At 38.3% G+C, this 20,376-nt stretch overlaps 1 protein-coding gene across 6 annotated transcripts in view; it reads left to right on the forward strand.

The window, feature by feature from the left end:
• Window positions 1-20,376, forward strand: part of si:dkey-178k16.1 (protein 4.1) — a 66,234-nt gene that overhangs the window by 21,047 nt on the left and 24,811 nt on the right. For all 6 annotated transcript variants that reach the window (XM_059527416.1, XM_059527415.1, XM_059527418.1 and 3 more), the window contains exons 2-4: window positions 13,651-13,718; window positions 13,878-14,042; window positions 20,243-20,347. In XM_059527416.1, the coding sequence (XP_059383399.1) occupies window positions 13,668-13,718; window positions 13,878-14,042; window positions 20,243-20,347 (321 nt within the window). In that variant the 5' untranslated portion in view covers window positions 13,651-13,667. The remainder of the gene's footprint in view (window positions 1-13,650; window positions 13,719-13,877; window positions 14,043-20,242; window positions 20,348-20,376) is intronic.

Here is a 20,376-nt window from a genome sequence, read left to right on the forward strand (position 1 = left end):
GTCAATAAAACTACATTTTTACATTTTATTAAAAAACGTGAGTGGCGTTAGTGTAGGGCATTACTATACAGTTGGTAGTATATATTCTTTACTTTACAAATGAAAGTGTATAGCAGGGGGATTGTTATATTTAGTTGTTCTTGGTATTAAAAAAAAAAAAAAAAAGCATAGGTGGTTACTTACTGGTCCAGATCAAGAGAGCTCACTGCCAGGAATACTGCCATATCTAGATGGAAAATCAGAGCAGGACATTCATTTTAAACTCTTTGTCTCCCTCCAAAAAAATCCTCCCGTCAAAGGCTTGTCAGATTTCACAGCGAAGGTCAATGTGCAGCATATTACATGTTGGACATAGAGTACAGTACATGCTTTAGGGTTATTTGGTTGTCCTTGAGCGTAATTATGCAGCTATCAATAGCAAGTACTTTTATCATGCTGTCCACCTTTTTTGGTTTACCAGAAAGCTACCCATTTTTGCAGAATCCAAAACTTTCATTTATGAAATAATTTATGAAATCCACACATCCCTTGGTCTTTGTGTGTTCAATAAATATTTTAGATTTTGCTTTTAGCTAGCAATATGAGTGAAGTTCAATTCACATTTCCATATTAACCCTGTAAAGCCTGACATATAAAACTATAGTCAGAACACCTGAGGTATTTATGATTAATACAGTATAGAATATGAAACATGTACTTAAGAAACAAAAAATACCCTAGTTTTATTCAGAGACATAAACTGAATAACAATATGTTCAAAACCAGGCTCACTGGTAATATGTGTCTCTAAATAAATTTTATACATTTTTATTACATTGGTACAGGCACGTATTCCTGCATTTTATTACGCTGCTTGAGGTACGTATTGCGGCTGTTTAGAATTCAAAAATCCGTGGAGTGTCGCTAAAAGTTAATGCACTATTGTTTTGGAAATATCCACAAAGGTCTGCCAAGAATATGTACTGTTGAACTTTTCCTGAGTTGTTTGTTATGCTTTAGCACATGAAGGTTGCTGTTCTGATAGCACCATTCGACTGATTAAAGTGTACGGCTTGTCACTGGTTACATCAGGTTCACTTCTCCATATGTCCATATGGGCTGGGGCAGTGCCAGCTCACTACTGCGCTCCCAATGTGCATCATGGCAGAACTGGGAAATTTAGCAAATGCCATCTTAAGGCAGGTTTGTTCCATAATTTCGGCTCTCAATAATCTCATGATCACTGCATAGATATTTTGCAGCATTTGTTAGTTCTTACTACTACTACACACACTAATTAACTGCTTTTATTAGAGCCCAAGTCATCTTCTTCAGCATCACTGAGTCACTGGGATTATCCCTGATCAAACTCGGCCTCTGACTTGATAATAAACAAAGACATGGTTACATGTACAAACAACATTATAGTTGCTGATCAGCTTTAATTCTGAGTGCAACAAGATAAGGCTGCTTGATCTCTGTTTGGGCATTTTAATTATCCATCATCGTCTGTGTCAAATGCTGTTTTGATCATGGTGAGCGCTTTAGTCAGAGGAACCACTTCACATGAAAGCTACTACCGGTACATAAAGGTCAAAGTGTGCATCTAATCACTGCTGTTCATTAAGAGCGTCAGGCAATTCATTATTTAACTTTTAATTTCAGAGTTGATGTTTTCAAAATACCACTTGTTTTAAATGTTTGGGTAATCCAAAAAAATTAAAAAATATAATCATGTTATTACAAATCTACTTTCTACCGTGGAACACAAAAGAAGCAGTTTAGCAGAATGTTAACGCTGCTCTTTTCCATGCCATGAAAATGAAAAGGTAGGGTGCAAAGCATCATAAAAGCAGTCCTTACAGTATGTATTATGCACTGAATTTCAAGTCTTCATGACATTTGTCTCATATTGTATGATATAAGACAATATGAAGATTACAAATTGATGCAGTTGCTGATATTTACAGTATATGTCCAAAAAGTAAGATGTACTTTGGTTTAAAAGTTACGGTTCAATATGCTTTCAACAGAGCTGAATTTTCAAGTCTGAATTTGAGCAAAGATTCACTTTGCATTATTTCAAAATGGAAATACGTGAATTGCAAACTTTTACAGATACAACTGTATGATGCAAGCTGTGTGCTGATGAAAACGAGTCTAAAAAAGCATTAAAGAGTTAGTTCACCCAAGAATGAAAATTCATCTTCTACTCACCCTCAAAGCATCCGGCGTATGTGACTTTCTTCTTTCAGAATAATCTAATCGGAGTTATTTAAAAATTGTCCTTGCTCTTCCAAGCCTTTCAATGGGGTAAGCGGATGTTTTTTGTCAACAGTTCAGAAGACGTGAAATAAAGTGCACACATCTACAATAAAATGTCCCTCACATGACTCCCGCGGGATAAATAAAAGTCCCCCTGTTGTGAATGCATGGATTATTCTGAAAGAGGAAAGTTACATACACCTAGGATGCTTTGAGGGTGAGTAGAAGATGGACGACTAACCCTTTAAACAACACATCTGACAGTAGGATAAGCCGCTTAAAAACTGAAGGCTTGTAAGACGGATTGAATTCCTCAATAAAGCATGTTTAAAGAAAGTAATGTGGGTTTGGGAGGACATGAGGGTAAGATAAATAATGACAGAAGTTTTCTTTTTAGGTGAACTATGCTTTTAATTCCATATTAGAAATAAATGTAGCGCATCAGTTTACTTTCCAACATGCCCCAATTTACAAGTTACTGTATATGCTATGATTGGCGCTGACATTTTGTGTATTGGCTGAGAAAAGTGTAATATAGACATGACTTATTCACAAAAATTGTGTGAATTAGACACATACGATGATACAATTCAAAAGAAGAGACAAATGATGTAAGCTTATTTGAAGTGTAAACAAATTCCACTGCCATTTTTTTCAAAGTGATTCACTGATGATCCATGAAGTATTGGCTAAATAATTTACTGTACAATCTTGCAATACTTGTGAAAAAACCGTGTTTTATAAGTTTACAAAAACCTAAGATGCCATTGATCTAAACAACATCCCCAATGGTGCAAATTTTCACACTCTGACATCAACAAGCATACATATGAGCAAACTCCTTGAGGAGAAACATCTAAACAAGAGCGAGAAAAGAAAAAGACAGGAGCAGAACCGCCCCATGTCAGATTCTTTATTATCTCTCTCGGCCTGCTGATTATGTGTATTGACCAGAACAGTCATCCATGTATAACGATCAGGAGTGAAACAGATGAAATCAGAGAAACAAATCTACTGCTTGTTATTTCATTAACTGAGAGGTCGATCTCTGACAATGCATTTTATCTCGTCGCCTTGGAATTATAAGGTTTTATCTGTCATTTTTGTCAAAATGTAGTTATTCAAATATTTTTCAACTTATTTACATTATGTGATGTTCAGTGAAACATTTTTCAATGTTTATTTAGGCTGTATAGGGTTGGTAGCAACCTGAGGTAGGCTACAAAATAGTGTAAGTATTTTATTTCTGCACAACAATAAATAAATGTCTGATGACTAAATATGTGCAATAGACCTTTTTTCCTCAAAGTGGCACTGCTTGATACACAATGATGACGTGATTTTCATTTGTAATTATCACAGGCATAAAACGAATGATATCATCTCCAAAAATGTTACTGGCTTGAATGGCTTTAGAATGGCTTTTATGCCGAGCAATTACTGTATGCAGTGAAATATAAGTGTCACTGTCATTTGATGGTGGATGTTGTGAATAGTGATCAAAATGTTTTTGAATCATTGAGAATGATAGTTTTGAGAATATGTTTGAAATCGTGAATATGAGCCAGATGCCGGATGTACTGGGGAAATGCGCTCTGAAGATGACAGCGATAGTAAAATCATCTGCTTAAATTGAACGCCTCGAAGTTTTTAAAAACTAACAACATTTTGTTTATTTTATTCTTTTATAATTGTTATTAAAATATCAGGAGTGTTTTATGCTATTGCAGCAGATAGAGATCAGTTTGTGTTAGATATAGCCTTGGTCCGGGTCCCTAAAGACTTGAATATGTAATAAATGGCAAAACATTCATGCATTTAAGTGTTAGTCTTTGTTAAACAACTTAAGCATTGTCTGTTTTCTTGCAGTTTAAAGTTTGAAAATGTCTTAAATTTTACAAGATAGACAACAATCTAATTGATGGGATCTTAATGACAACAGTGAAAGTTAGCAGTTTATCTCAGACATACTGATCTTTAGAGAGAAAGCAGATTTACCTGTTCCACTTTCTATAGAATAAAGTCCTGGTCAGGTGTATTACAGTAGCTACTTAAACAGTTCCTGCAATGATGTGTTTAATTACCCACCATATTCCTACCTACAATTAACATCTGCACTGGACAAAATATTTAGCACTGCCTTTTATGCTTAACTTGAACAAGAAAAAATGATTCATCCTAAAATATGAAAAATGTCATAGGAAGCATTAAATGTACATGTTGATACAACAATAAATTTATGTTTTAAAACAAATGATAAGCAAACTGTTTGTATTTCTTGATAATTGTTCATTAAATTAATATTTTGCAAGATAGAACCTTATAATTCCAAGTGTAACATTTTTCTAATTAACGTTTTATGATTAGAAGGCTCTATCTGCATAAAAAAAGCATGGCTGCCATTTCTTTATTGAACCTTACTTATGATGTCACTGGCTTGATGTCATACTTTTGCATTATCAGTCAAAAATGGGCTTTTCCTTAGCAATCACACCAAAGGTAAAAGCATGATTAAGGCATTTTTATGTTTTTTTTTTTTTCATCTCAGAATAATAGTAGTCCAATCAGTATAATATGCTATATGTTAATAATGTTGATTAGGGACATCAAATCATGAAAAGATATAAAAAAGATTGGTAACTCTTTAGTATGTGGACCGATTCTCACTATTAACTATAGTGCTTATTAACTGCTTATTAACACATTGTCTGTTTATTAGTACTAATAAAGCATATATTCTGCATGGCAGTTTTCCACATCCCCGATTCCTACCCAATACCTAAATTTAACGACTACCTTACTAACTATTAGTAAGTAGCAAATTAAGAATTTGAGGTGAAAGTGTCACGGCAGGGATCCAATGAGGCACGGAGATAGAACCAATTGCAGGTAAGTCATTTATTAAAGGGTAATCCAAAGGGGTAAACAGTCCAGGCAGGGTCAAAACCAGAATATCAAACATAAACAAGACACGAAGACAAGGCAAAGCAAGGCAAGAAGCGACGGACATGAATAACTATAGGACATTAAACAAGGACTCCGTAACACAGACTCAGACAGACCGGGTATAAATACACAGAAGGATAATGAGGGAACAGGAGACAGGTGGGGAACAATCAATTACTAAACAGCAGGAAGGTGACCAAATAAGGGAACAGGAAGTGATAAGGAGACAGACACCGTGAGAAAGGAGGACACCTAGTGGAAACCCAGGGAACACAACCCAGACACTGTGACAGGACCCCCCCTCTACGGAGCGGCTCCCAGACGCTCCACGACAAGACACAACACAAACCAGGAAGGAGGCGGACAGATGGAGGCTCAGGGGGAGGGACGGAGGGCCAGACTCACTGAGGGGAACAGACAGAAACATAACAGAAACCAAGAAACACAAAACAGAAATCCATAAGGACATCATGTGGCACCCCCCAGGGTGGAGCAGAAGACCGCCACAGCCGTGTGGTCAAGGCGGAAGCCCCCCAGGGCGGAGCAGAAGACCACCACAACCGTGTGGTCAGGACGGAAGCCCCCCAGGGCGGAGCAGAAGACCACCACAACCGTGTGGTCAGGACGGAAGCCCCCCAGGGCGGAGCAGAAGACCACCACGTCCTTGTGGACGAAGCCAGAGTCCTCCAGGGCGGAGCGGAAGACCCCCACAGCCGTGTGGTCAGGGCGGAAGGCCCCCAGGGCGGAGCAGAAGACCACCACAGCCATGTGGTCAGGACCAGAGCCCCCCAAGGCGGAGCAGACCTCCGTGCGGCTGGACCAACGGGACGACGAAACTCTGGTAATTCCCTGGTGTCCTTAATGGACTCCAAAAGATTGGTGCTGGCCTGACCCTGCTCATGAAGATCATTGGTGATTTGTATTTGCTCATGAAGATCATTGGTGATTTGCCTTTGCTCATGAAGATCATTGGTGATTTGCCTTTGCTCATGAAGATCATTGGTGACTTGCCTTTGCTCATGAAGATCATTGGTGACTTGCCTTTGCTCATGAAGATCATTGGTGACTTGCCTTTGTTCATGAAGATCAATGGTGACTTGCCTTTGTTCATGAAGATCAATGGTGACTTGCCTTTGTTCATGAAGATCAGAGGTGACTTGCCTTTGTTCATGAAGATCAGAGGTGACTTGCCTTTGTTCATGACGATCAGAGGTGACTTGACTCAGTCCTTGACGATCAGAGGTGACTTGACTCAGTCCTTGACGATCAGAGGTGACTTGACTCAGTCCTTGACGATCAGAGGTGACTTGACTCAGTCCTTGACGATCAGAGGTGACTTGACTCAGTCCTTGACGATCACCGGTGACTTGACTCAGTCCTTGACGATCACCGGTGACTTGACTCAGTCCTTGACGATCACCGGTGACTTGACTCAGTCCTTGACGATCACCGGTGACTTGACTCAGTCCTTGACGATCACCGGTGACTTGACTCAGTCCTTGACGATCACCGGTGACTTGACTCAGTCCTTGACGATCACCGGTGACTTGACTCAGTCCTTGACGATCACCGGTGACTTGACTCAGTCCTTGACGATCACCGGTGACTTGACTCAGTCCTTGACGATCACCGGTGACTTGACTCAGTCCTTGACGATCACCGGTGACTTGACTCAGTCCTTGACGATCACCGGTGACTTGACTCAGTCCTTGACGATCACCGGTGACTTGACTCAGTCCTTGACGATCACCGGTGACTTGACTCAGTCCTTGACGGTCAACGGTGACTTGACTCAGTCCTTGACGGTCAACGGTGACTTGACTCAGTCCTTGACGGTCAACGGTGACTTGACTCAGTCCTTGACGGTCAACGGTGACTTGACTAGCCCTGACTCTGAAAGGTCAACGGTGACTAGCCCTGACTCTGGAGAGCTCACTGGCACCCGACTCGACTCTGGAGAGCTCACTGGCACCCGACTCGACTCTGGAGAGCTCACTGGCACCCGACTCGACTCTGGAGAGCTCACTGGCACCCGACTCGACTCTGGAGAGCTCACTGGCACCCGACTCGACTCTGGAGAGCTCACTGGCACCCGACTCGACTCTGGAGAGCTCACTGGCACCCGACTCGACTCTGGAGAGCTCACTGGCACCCGACTCGACTCTGGAGAGCTCACTGGCACCCGACTCGACTCTGGAGGGTCAACTGGAATCTGACTCGACTCCGGAGGGTCAGCTGAGACTCTCATCCAGTGCAGCGGCGCTGGGCAAGCAGCCATCTTGGGCCATGACTCTGGACAGGCGGCCATCTTGTACTGTGGTGCTGGGCTGGCGGCCACCTGGGGTTGTGGCGCTGGACCGGCGGCCATTTTGTACTATGGCGCTGGACTGGTGACCAATTTGAGCATTGGCGCTGGGTTAGCGGCCATCTTGCGCTGTGGCGCTGGACTGACGGCCATCTTGTGCTGTGGCGCTGGACTGACGGCCATCTTGGGGTGTGGAGCTGAACCGGTGGCCAATTTGGGCATTGGCACTGGGCTGGCGGCCATCTTGGGCTGTGGCGCTGGAACGGTGGCCAATTTGGGCATTGGCGCTGGGTTAGCGGCCATCTTGTGCTGTGGCGCTTGGCTGGTAGCCATCCTGGGCAGTGGTGCTGGACTGGCGGCCATCTTGGGTTGTGGCGCTTGGTTGGTAGCCATCCTGGGCAGTGGTGCTGGGCTGACGACCACCCCGCCGGAAGAGACAGAAGTGGCTGGGGCATCCCACGGAAGCCGATGCTGCAGGTAGCGCACGAATTCCCAGAATTCCAGTGTCTCTAACTGCGCCATCTCCTCCTGAGACACTGGATCATCCAGCCCGCCATTGAAATAGTCCTTGAGGGCCGCATCATTGTAGCCCATGCCCTCGGCCAGGGACCAGAACACCTGAGCCAGGGCACCCACTTCATTTCCCTCTTGGCGGAGGGCGATCAACCTAAGATACTTGGCTCGCCTCTCCGCCATCTTGGCTGGGGAACGGAAAGACGACATACCGCTGGTTCCTAGAATGACGGAGTCCTTCTGTCACGTTCGGTGTTATGGAAAACACAGGAGAGAGAACCAATTGCGAGTATGTCTTTAATAAAGGGTAATCCAAAGGGGTAAACAGTCCAGGCAGGGTCAAAACCAGAATATCAAACATAAACAAGACACGAAGACAAGGCAAAGCAAGGCAAGAAGCGACGGACATGAATAACTATAGGACATTAAACAAGGACTCCGTAACACAGACTCAGACAGACCGGGTATAAATACACAGAAGGATAATGAGGGAACAGGAGACAGGTGGGGAACAATCAATTACTAAACAGCAGGAAGGTGACCAAATAAGGGAACAGGAAGTGATAAGGAGACAGACACCGTGAGAAAGGAGGACACCTTGTGGAAACCCAGGGAACACAACCCAGACACTGTGACAGAAAGTCATAGTTAATGGTTTATTAATAGCAAGAATTGGACCTTAAAATAAAGTGTGCTGTAAAGATTTTTTGCTTGAAGCTCTCAAGTGGTGAGTAAACTGAGTAGAATTGTATATTCAAAGTTATCTATAAAGTAATTACCTTTTTTACTTTTGGATGTAGTATATATTATTATAATTTTGATTACAAATTCAACAAATGTATTTTGTGTATATAGCTGTAGCTGGTCATGTATTGACACTGCTGTGCAATTATTTTAACAAGTTTTTCCCACACCAGACTGCTAATGTGTTAATCGGCAATTTTCAAATAAATCACACATTAAACAGCACATTAAAACAAAGCAAGCTGTGACTGTTTTTTTCTTTTCTCAATCAGTCTATTCCTGTATGAGGTGGTGGTTCTTGGCCCAAAATTAGCTGCACCTGAAAGAGATGATAGTCAGAAGTCTGGCTTCTCAAAGCTTGCTTTAGGCCTTTGTCTGGGGTTAAAAGATAGTTCACAGAACTTCACACCAATTTGAAAGGTTCATTTACTCATCCTCATGTTGTTCCAAACATCTATTACTTTATTTCTTTAGTGTACCTTTTGAAGAAACTGTTTTTGACCATATAATGAGAGTCACTGGGGTCTCAAGTCCTCACTGACTTTAACTGTATCGGCGAAAATATGACAAAATTAAATTTTTTGTGTGAACTATCTCCAGATAACATTCTCATGAACCGTTATTATTTCTTTTGATGTTAGAGCTAGGTTACAGTTAGAAAAAGGTTGAGGTTAATTGACTTCCAGGAGATGTTAAAGAACACATACTTGAAAAAAAGCACAGTTGGTATTTCTTTATTGAACTTTGTGTAAACTTACCGTGAGTGTCATATGTTTAATAAAGTACATCTTTATCTCAGAATAATGGTAGTCCAATCAGTATAATATACTATTGCTAACCCTATCCCCAAAAAGACTGCATATCACAATTGTGTTATATTCTTTGAACTGACGTATTTAAAGATCTCAGATGGCGCTTTACAATGGGCTGATTTCCCCCAGAACCGTCCCAGGAGTAGGAACTCAAAAGAGACCCATTACAGTCAAGATGTTTCTGCATTTGTGTAGCATTTGAGCCGAGGAGGATCTGTAGCTCTCTGAATGTTAGGAACAAGGGATGGTGGGCCAGATGTTCTGCAATTCATCCTGTGCTCTTTTCAAGAGCTGCAGTTTCCTGAATATTGGGAGTTTTTCGGCACTTATGTACATCCATACAGTGTCATCTTCTGAAGTGCTTAGTTATTGGTCTTTTTAATCTCCTCAGATATGTTTCTTGTAGTGCAAATTGACATGCATTTGGTTCGAAACTCGACAGCATTAAATCCCAATACAAGCATCTGGATGTAGAATGTTAATCTTGGCTTTTCAACACTACGGTTACTAATGCCACATTATCCTTCATCTATTCCTTCATCTATACAAGGAAGATGTAATTATGCAGAGGAATTAAAGTCTCACTTATTAGGTAACAATAATTTGGTTGGCATTTTTCTCCTTGTCTATCTGAACTGCACCCGTCTCCCCTCCACCTGTCTAGTATTTCTTCTGAAGCTTCCCATATGTTCGAAGGAGCATACATTATCTTTTTCTATTTAATGAATGCATAATCAGAATCAGAGTCATTTTATTTGTTATTGTAAGTAAAGCAGAGACCCGGGGCAAGTGCAACAGATCAAGTGCCATCTTTTGGCAAAAAAAAAAGCATTTATATGCACCAGTAATAAATAAATAAATAATAAATAAATAATTAATAAATTAATAAATAAATATATATATATATATATATATATATATATATATATATATATATATATATATATATATATATATATATATATATATTATATATTTGGACATTTTTTAAATCTATTAAATAGATTTAAACATGGTAAAATGTGTCAAATATAACTGGGTGAATTATGCTATTATAATGTTAAGCTATGTGTCTCATATGTGACATTTCATTTAGTTGCACTTTGTGATAGTGTGATCCATTTATTCCTATTGGTTTTCTTCAGGCTGTTGTGCTATGGACACATTAAAGTGTTTGCTGTTTATTTTCTTGAGCTCCAGCTGGGTTGACTTCAGCAGAGATAGGTTTGTTTCTTTAAGCCACTGGCTTTACTGAGCCTTTAGTGTATGTCACTAAAGGCTCAGTAAAGCCACACATACACTTATATATTTTTAAATAGAGGTTTTTATTTTTTCACATTTTTTTTTATTTTGTCATATAGTATAATTATTATCATTTTAGTCAAACATTAAAATATTGTTGTACAAACATTGATTTGTGATAACTTAAATGGCTAGCACATAAATTCATTTCTAGACCATAAACTGACTTTCTTAGCCCAGTAAAAGACCTCATCAATATATTGATCTGAACACACATTAACTGAAAGAGAAGGAGCTGGAAAAGCAACTGACTGTTACTCTTCTGGGGCTTCATATCTTTCTGTAGCTGCCATTTAATTCAGCTCAACTCATTTTTAGTAGATGAGATGTAACTATAGCTTATTTCTGCCATGGAAGAAAAAAAATAAATGTAAAGATAATTGTGATGTTTTTATCTCATACTGTAATTCAGACTTATATTTCTGACTTTCTTCTTTATATTGAGTTTATATCTCACAATTTGAACTTTGTTTCTCATTCTGAGAAAAAAATCAGAATTGCGATATAAAAAAGCAACTTCTCACAATTCAGAATTTTTTACCCCCATGTAAGAAAAAAACTAAAAACTAAATTGTGAGATAAAACATTGCAATTACCATTTTAACAAAACAAGCTCACACACACACACACACACACACACACACACACACACACACACACACACACACACACACACACACACACACACACACTCATATATATATATATATATATATATATATATATATATATATATATATATATATATATATATATATATATATATATATATATCATATTATTGTAACATTAGTTGTAATGGCCCATTTGAAATGGTTGGGTGTGGGTGGAGCATGTCAAAAGGCTTGGCCCAAATTTTTTTTTAAAATAGCCAATAGGTTTTATTTACATCATAACTATGACTCATGATTTGATACTTTACTATCTGGCAGCAAATGGTTTTAGAGGGAGGGGCATTCTTGTTCTAGAGAGCATTTGATTGGACAGAATTCAATATTTGTAGCCCATTTTGATGTAAATTTGAAATGTGTAATATGCTAAGTGAATTTGATCAATGTTTGGCTTTAAAGCTAACATAGATATTGTCTTTCAGGGGTTTTCTCTTCATATTTCTTTAAACTGTATCTTATTTTTGATGCTGTATCTCCCGTCAGCATGTATTGGGAAAGTCGTGGCCTTGTGGTTAGAGAGTCGGACTCGTAATTGAAGGGTTGTGAGTTCGAGTCTCGGGCTGGCAGGAATTGTGGGTGGGGGTAATGGATGTACAGTGCTCTCAAAACCACGACTTAGGTGCCCTTGAGCAAGGCATCGAACCCCCAACTGCTCCCCGGGTGCCGCAGCATAAATGGCTGCCCACTGCTCTGTGTGTGTGTTCACTGTGCACTTCGGATGGGTTAAATGCAGAGCACGAATTCTGAGTATGGGTCACCATACTTGGCTGAATGTCACTTCACTTCACTTAAACTCCCTATCAATAAACTCATGTGTGTTTTGCTCACATGGACAGTTTGTTTAGATCTGACTTGAGATATTTCACGATCTTGATCTTTTCTCCATCATTTCTTGTCCTCTGTTCTATGAATTAATGCATCAAAAAAAGCTCAAACCCTCAAGGCTGTAACAGTTCAGCTGAAATAATTAAAGCACTAAGTCCTCCATTACGGCAAAATGCAGAGCTTCAGTTAAAACCAGTTAATTGGTAGAAGAGATAAGTCAGCAACCAGAGTTAAATGTATAGATTAGCCATTTAATAGACTGGCTGTTTGTCTTCTGACTGAATCATGGGTACATTTGCCGATACTTAAATAGCGAGCGATAAAATGAGCATGGTCAAATGGGGAGGTTTGTTTGTTTGAACAGCGATGCTTATATCGAGTGATATTTGGAGAATTTCTGTGGGGGAGATGTTTGGGGCTTTTAGTAGCACAGCGTGGTGCAAGTGAATGAGATGGAAATGAAGGTAATTAGCATATTCACAGTGGTGTCACACTGTCAAGCTGCGACACCTAAACACCATTAAACACAGAGAAGTTTATTGACTAAAAAGGATTGCATATTTAGCCAGGTTTTAAGCGTTTTACTGTTTTTAGATGCATGCTTCTACATCCATCTGTCTTAATTTAACAGAGATCACAAAGATTTCTATTCTGGAGAAAGACAGATAGCTTATTTAATAAATGCTTTCATTGTACTCATAATAAATCTGTTTACTCAAACTGTGTATCACAGTTTGTTAATTTATTAATATGAGATCATCACTAGCTAATTATACTTATGCTCCAGACATGTAATGTAATGTTTTAGATGTTTCTCATGACCACATGTCAATAAACACATTCCCTGCACTGTCCTTTTACAGGAGCTTCAGTAGCTTCAAGAAACAGTCAAACAGATTTTGTTCTGGCCATTTGGTGACTAATTATGAAACGTTTGCTCTGCAGACCGCATGAACATATCGCAGCACGGCTCATTAGATAAACCCGCAGAAGTGTTTGTTTGTTCTTCATCTATTGAATCATATTAAAGGGAAAGCTCACAATAATTTAATAACAATGTGTTGCTCTAAACCAGCTTATTTTATGGCATGTAAAAGATTATTTAGGTTAAAAAAACCTCTTTAATGCTATCAAAGTGATTTAAGAGCCAGTAGTCAAATACACAGCATTTATATGTTCATTAGACCTGTTAGGCCTATAAGAAGTTAATATGAAATTAATATGGTGAAGCAAGAGGAAAGTTTAATCTGTTTATTGAGTTTTATTCAAATCTTTTGTATTACTTTAGGACTGCAAGTGATTGCTATGTCAGAGAGCAGTTCAGCCGTAAAGAATACAGCAGACGGAGGTTACACGGTAAGCCTAAGATCTATCATTTATTAAATATCAAGCCTTATAATATGTTTGACTATGCCATGAAGCTTTCTATCATTTGGAATTCATTCATGAAACCTCCTTTCACGCATTGTTTTTGAGCAGTTCATGATTTTTACACTTTTGATCACTTCTATCCAGGATCACGATTCAAAGATGTCGGATGAGCACAGAGACACAGATGATTCGTCAGAGAAAACACCTAGTAGGATGTCCAGATCGCCACAGAAATCTTCCAAAAGACCAAAGACAGTAGCTGTGAAAGTGACACTGCTCGATGGATCTGCCTATGAGAGCGGGGTGGAGGTACAGTAGTTGCTGGCGTGTGCTAAATCTAATTTGTGTTGTTCTGTAGAAACATGGTCCCGGACCTCCAGGGCTCTCGGGATTTCACATACTGTTCTCCAGTAGTGCTGTATTCCTCTGTCAAGTCAACCACATGCCTGCAGACTGCTTAAACAGCTAGATTAGTTGAGATTTTTCCAGCAGAGCCAGACAGTGTAGCTGAAAAATTCTATTGGAAATACTGTATGATGTTACATAATATTTCTACAATTTCAGAAAAAAAGGTACAAAATATACAACGTTTTTACTGGATTGATCTGTGGTACAAAAGCTAAAATGTGCATCTTTGTAATTTATTTACCTTTTTTTCTGAGAGTGTATTTGTAAAAAAAATGACATTCTGAAAAATATCAATATTTCCAAAAAAGTATAGTAATAAGAAATGTTTCTTAGATATTGATTGCTGAAGGATCATGTGACATTGAAGACTGAATTAATGATGCTGAAAATTCAACTTTACATCACAGGAATATTTTTAATGTTAAAATATATTCAAATAGAAAAGTTATTTTATTAAGTTATCTTTATTAATTTTAAAATCCAATAGTTATTTAAAATTATATTTCACAATATTTCTGGTTTTATGTATATTTGACCAAATCAATGCAGCCTTTGTGAGCGTAAGAGATTTCTTTCAAAAACATTAAAAATCTTACTGACCCCAAAATCTTTGGTAGTGTAATTTAAAATTATATATTTATCCTAACATTTTTTCAGACAAATTTTTTCAACAAATTTTTCATTTTTTCAGACAATGTCAGTTATATACAGTATTTGCAATGATGAATTCTCTTAAAAGTGTAATTATTTTTAATCATAAGAAATTGTAAGCATCATTTAGAAGTAATCTCCTCGACATAATCAAAAATGTTCAAAAATCTAGTTTAACATATCTAATCATTAGAATAAATTTGCATCAAAATGACAATATATACATGTTTATATTTACAAAAATGTTTTTAAACATAAAATTGCACAGGGACACTTCTTTGAGTTCATCCGCTCAGTTTTTTTTAAATCAGTGATTTACTCAAAGGGTTTGTGGATATGAATCAAACATCCCAACTCTGTTTGTACTTTCACTAATGATATTTAAATTAGAGTTGTTTATAAAAAATATCTCAGTTTTAGCACTCACATACTTAAGAGAGTATGTGTGAAACTTTAATTAATGGTGTTGGGTATTTTTACAGTATCTCTAATAACAAAGTACATCTCAAATATTTAATGCATTTTATGGCGCTAAATTAAGACTTTTCCAAACTATTACGTTTGACACATACAAACCAGCAGCTGTATTTACAGTAATAATATGCATAGATATTAGAATAGTGTCGAACAATAAATCCCAGTGATGTACCTCACATTTCAGTCCCTCATTGGAATTTTCACAGCTCCATGTTGCTGCTTTTGGGAATTACAGCACAGGGTGGGGGGGGGGGGTGTTGGGGGGGGGGGTCATTGATAGGTGAAAAGCCCTCCCACACTAGTAGCTCTCCAGGGAGCTCCACATACTGCTCTGAGATCAGTGCCACGTCTGCCTGTGTGCCCCAGGGGTCTGCCGGCTGATGGATTTCCAGGGTGTTTTCAGACAGGGCTGTCCTCTGGGGTGTTATTCGTGGCTCTCTGGTAGCTTTTCCCATCCGTTTGCCATTACGGATGCTGCAACACCTACTGAGAGAGACAGACTGTCCAGTCTAAAGGTCAAAGGCCGCCTATACTTCTAGTCTTCTACGCTTGGCTGAAGGGGAGGAGGATGGGAAATCTATAATGGTGACATATTAGTGGTCCCATGGAGTAAATAATAGTACAGCCTTTCAGAGGAGGGTATGCCAGGCTTGTGCGTTTGTCACCCTTGGCTAAAGTTCACGGAGATTTAAAAAATGTTTCATTTATTTCATTTCAAATTTGTGTGACTTTATTTCCTCCACAGAACACAAAAGAGGAGGTATTATGCCCAAGCTGCTCTTTTCCATATAAGAAAAAAATAAAATAAAAATTCATACTTACTGCACTTCAAAAGGACAAATAGTGACAATAGGAGAAGTGGCTGCTTTTGGACGCTCACATGCATGTTTGCATGTTAATTTTTTTAGCCATAATAAACCATCTAAATCAACGCAAAGTTAGGCTTAAAAAACAATTTTACTGCTGCGATTTTCTGCCTAGTTTCAAATGTCTGCTTTTCTGTTGTTTGTAGGCTATTTGCTTCTTATTAACCACATCATCTCTGGGGACCCACCGGTGGGTCCAATATTGCATATGCCTAACTCTCAAAAAATCAAAATAACAGCTCAAGTGGTTAACTTTGATTATTTGTACTTAATTGTAAAACATAGTCTTTGTACATTATTATTTTTACTTAATTAAAACTTGAAAGCTACAGTACATGGCGTTTTGAAGGTATAGGTGTAGTTCAAGAATGACATTTTTCATCCTGTATGACTTTCATTCTTCATTTTTTTTAGAAATGTCTTTGTTTTTGTTTTTTTTCCTGTATGTTCAATGGAAGTTAATGGCCACCAAAACTGTTCGGATACCAGGTTTCTTTGAAGCCTGTTCTTTTATACTCCACACAAGAAAGAAAATCATACAGGTTTGGAACAACATGAGGCTGAGTAAAATGACAGAGTTAGATTTTTGGGTGAACTATCCCTTTAATATATTAATTTAATGTAACAGTTGTGATAGGAAGTTTATTTATTACAATCATCAGCCTGTCCTGTCCCCATTCACTTTTAATATTTAGGAAAAATAATAAAGGTGTGCTCAAAATTCATCATACCTTAGGTAAATATGATCAAAGAAAGATCTGAAAATAAATCTGTATCATTAATCCTTTTGATCTTTTATTTAAAACATTTACAGAAATTTTACTTTTTCCTTGGAGAATAAGAATTTAAAATGGGAGTTAAATCTCATTATAAAATAAATGTTTTCCACCAATACACACTGGCCACAATAAATCAAATTCTTTTATGTTTTCAGTTTTTATTTTCTAGATTCTTCTACCAAACAACATGTGTTGATGTAGATGCTGTTTAATATGTTTTTCTGGCTTTCTGACCCCAATATTGTTTTAACTGCAGTTCTCCAGCTGTGATCCTTGGAGAGTTGTTGGCTACTCAAACTCTCCTCCTTGCCTTGCTTTAAGACAAAATAGACCCACATCCTCTTCCAGGCAGATTTGTTATATTTTCTGTTGATTGTAATTTTTTAATTAATGCTATGATGTTTTTTCCCTTTGTATTTCATCATATTTCATAATGTGATTTTGCTCCACTTTTACCTTTTTTACTTCAATTAAATGTTATGTTTTTTTATGAGATATCAAATAGATAAACAATGCAGACTTATTTTCACAGCCTTCTTTGTTCATATTTACTATGAACAATTCTGAGCATGACTGTAGCTAAATATCTCCTTTTCTGTTCCACAGATGAAAGAAAGTTGAGTTAAGCATGTGTGAACTGTTCCTTTAAATATCTGATGTCTTCGCTGGAACAATGGCTTATTCTTGAGTTGATCAAAAAGCAAAAAGAAATCTCTCTGTGAATTAAATTTCATTAATTCATGTCACATCATCAATATTAAAAATCTACCCCCTAAATAAACACAGCAGAGCACTTCTCATCACAAGCAAGTTGTGAACATACTGTACCAGCTAAAATCACAAATGGCAACAAGGACACTACTATTGTTAGTCAGAACTCGGAGTACATTTCTGCACCCGGGGATCTATCAAAATTAAGTCTTGAAGTACATTATGTTGGGTTAAAAACTATGAAATTGCCTTTACATACAAATATAATATGCTGGTGTAATTGAGGGCCTCCATGGGTAACTTAAGAAGCATTTTTATGGTAGCACACCCACTCTCTCTTTCTCTCTGCCTCTTAAAAAAACCTTGTGTTTCAGCCATGAGAGGCCAGGGAAGTGACACACACACACACACACACACACACACACACACACACACACACACACACACACACACACACACACACACACACACACACACACACACACACACACACAGACATGCACACATAAAACCTCACCACTTCTGTTGCCATGGAAACAGCTGAGCTGTATCCCTGTCGCCGCGGGAAACGGGCTCCCTGGGCGGCGAGTGATCAGTGTTTCTGTAAAAAGGCAATGCCAGAGCCGAGTCTCAAGCGTGTTGCATATGCCACTCTATTGTGCAGAATGACAGGGTGTGGTCAGAAAGACACACAGATGCTTAGCTATGACTGAAGATTATATGAATATAGAATATAAGACTGAGGTTTTCTAGAAACAGCACGTAAGTGTTCATTTCTTGAGTATTCATTGAAGCATTTAATGTAATAAAGGGTAGATGATTTCATTATTTCAATCTCTTATCTTTAAGACTGTTAAACAAATTATTATTTTATATATTATCTCCCTGCTCTTTAAATAAGATGGATATAGAAGTTATATATACACACACACACACACACACACACACACACACACACACACACACACACACACACACACACACACACACACAATCTAAATTTAAAAAGTTTAAATCTAAATTACTTGATTGTTTCTATTGTTTCAAAATATTTAACTGTACTCTTGCTTTGTAAACTCACAATAAGCGATACATACTTTATATCAGATCTCAGTCTTGATTTCTTGTGTCATTATAAAAAAATAGAAACTACATTATTATCCACCTCTAATCTGCTGAATTTGAAAGGCACCAAGAAATTGAGATATTCTAAACATCATGATTTTCATGTAAAACTGCTTCGTAACAATTTGGGGGACATTTTACTTGACTTGATTTACAGGTTCATCTCAATAAATTAGAATGTCATGGAAAAGTTCATTTATTTCAGTAATTCAAGTCAAATTGTGAAACTATTGTGTTAAATTAAGTGCACACAGACTGAAGTAGTTTATGTCTTTGGTTCTTTTAATTGTGATGATTTTGGCTCACATTTAACAAAACCCCACCAATTCAACAAATTTAAATTTAGTGACATGCTAATCAGCTAATCAACTAAAAACACTTGCAAAGGTTTCCTGAGCCTTCAAAAGGGTCTCTTAGTTTGGTTCACTGGGCTACACAATCATAGAGAAGACTGCTGATCTGACAGTTGTCCAGAAGACAATCATTGACACCCTTCACAAGGAGGGTAAGCCACAAACATTAATTGCCAAAGAAGCTGGCTGTTCACAGAGTGCTGTATCCAAGCATGTTAACAGAAAGTTGAGTAGAAGGAAGAAGTGTGGAAGACAAATATTCACAACCAACGAGAGAACCACAGCCTTATGAGGATCGTCAAGCAAAATCAATTCAGGAATTTGAGTGAACTTCACAAAGAATGGACTGAGGCTGGGGTCAAGGCATACAGACGTGTTAAGGAGTATGGCTACAGTTGTCGTATTCCTCTTGTTAAGCCACTTCTGAACCACAGACAACATCAGAGGCGTCTTACCTGGGCTAAGGAGAAGAAGAAGTGGACTGTTGCCCAGTGGTCCAAAGTCCTCTTTTCAGATGAGAGCAAGATTTGTATTTCATTTAGAAACCAAGGTCCTAGAGTCTGGAGGAAGGGTGGAGAAACTCATAGCCCAAGTTGCTTGAAGTCCAGTGTTAAGTTTCCACAGTCTGTGATGATTTGGGGTGCAATGTCATCTGCTGGTGTTGGTCCACTGTGTTTTTTGAAAACCAAAGTGACTGCACCCATTTACCAAGACATTTTGGAGCACTTCATTCCTTCCGCTGGCATTCTAATTTATTGAGATGCACCAGTACTTGCTAATCTTCACCTTATCATTGACCCAGTAAATAGATGGAAATTACATGGATTTATTACATAAATCATTGCTTATTCACAGCATATTTGGGGACTTTTTGAGCCTCTTGTACAGCACAAATATTGCATTTAATCAGCATCTTACTGGTTGAAACTTAAAATCATAAAAACACCATAGCATTGCATGATCGAAACCCAGGTATCATCATATTCTCAAGGGAATGATACCGTGTGCCAGTCAAGAGATTAGAGACACTCCCGACTTTGATTAAAATCTGAAAGATGGCATTTTCTGCATTGACAAACACTAAATCAGTCTTTTTTCTCTTGTGCTCTTTCTCTGTATTTGTTCTTCTGTCTATACAGAAGCTCTGTAAAGGACAGTTGTTATTGGATATGGTTTGTGAACATCTCAACCTCTTGGAGAAGGACTACTTTGGCCTGACCTTCAGTGACACAGAGAGCCAAAAGGTCAGAGTTCACCTCTTATGTCATCCCAT

The sequence above is a fragment of the Carassius carassius genome, chromosome 37, assembly GCF_963082965.1.
Source record: "Carassius carassius chromosome 37, fCarCar2.1, whole genome shotgun sequence".
In the NCBI taxonomy this organism is placed as follows: Eukaryota; Metazoa; Chordata; class Actinopteri; order Cypriniformes; family Cyprinidae; genus Carassius; species Carassius carassius.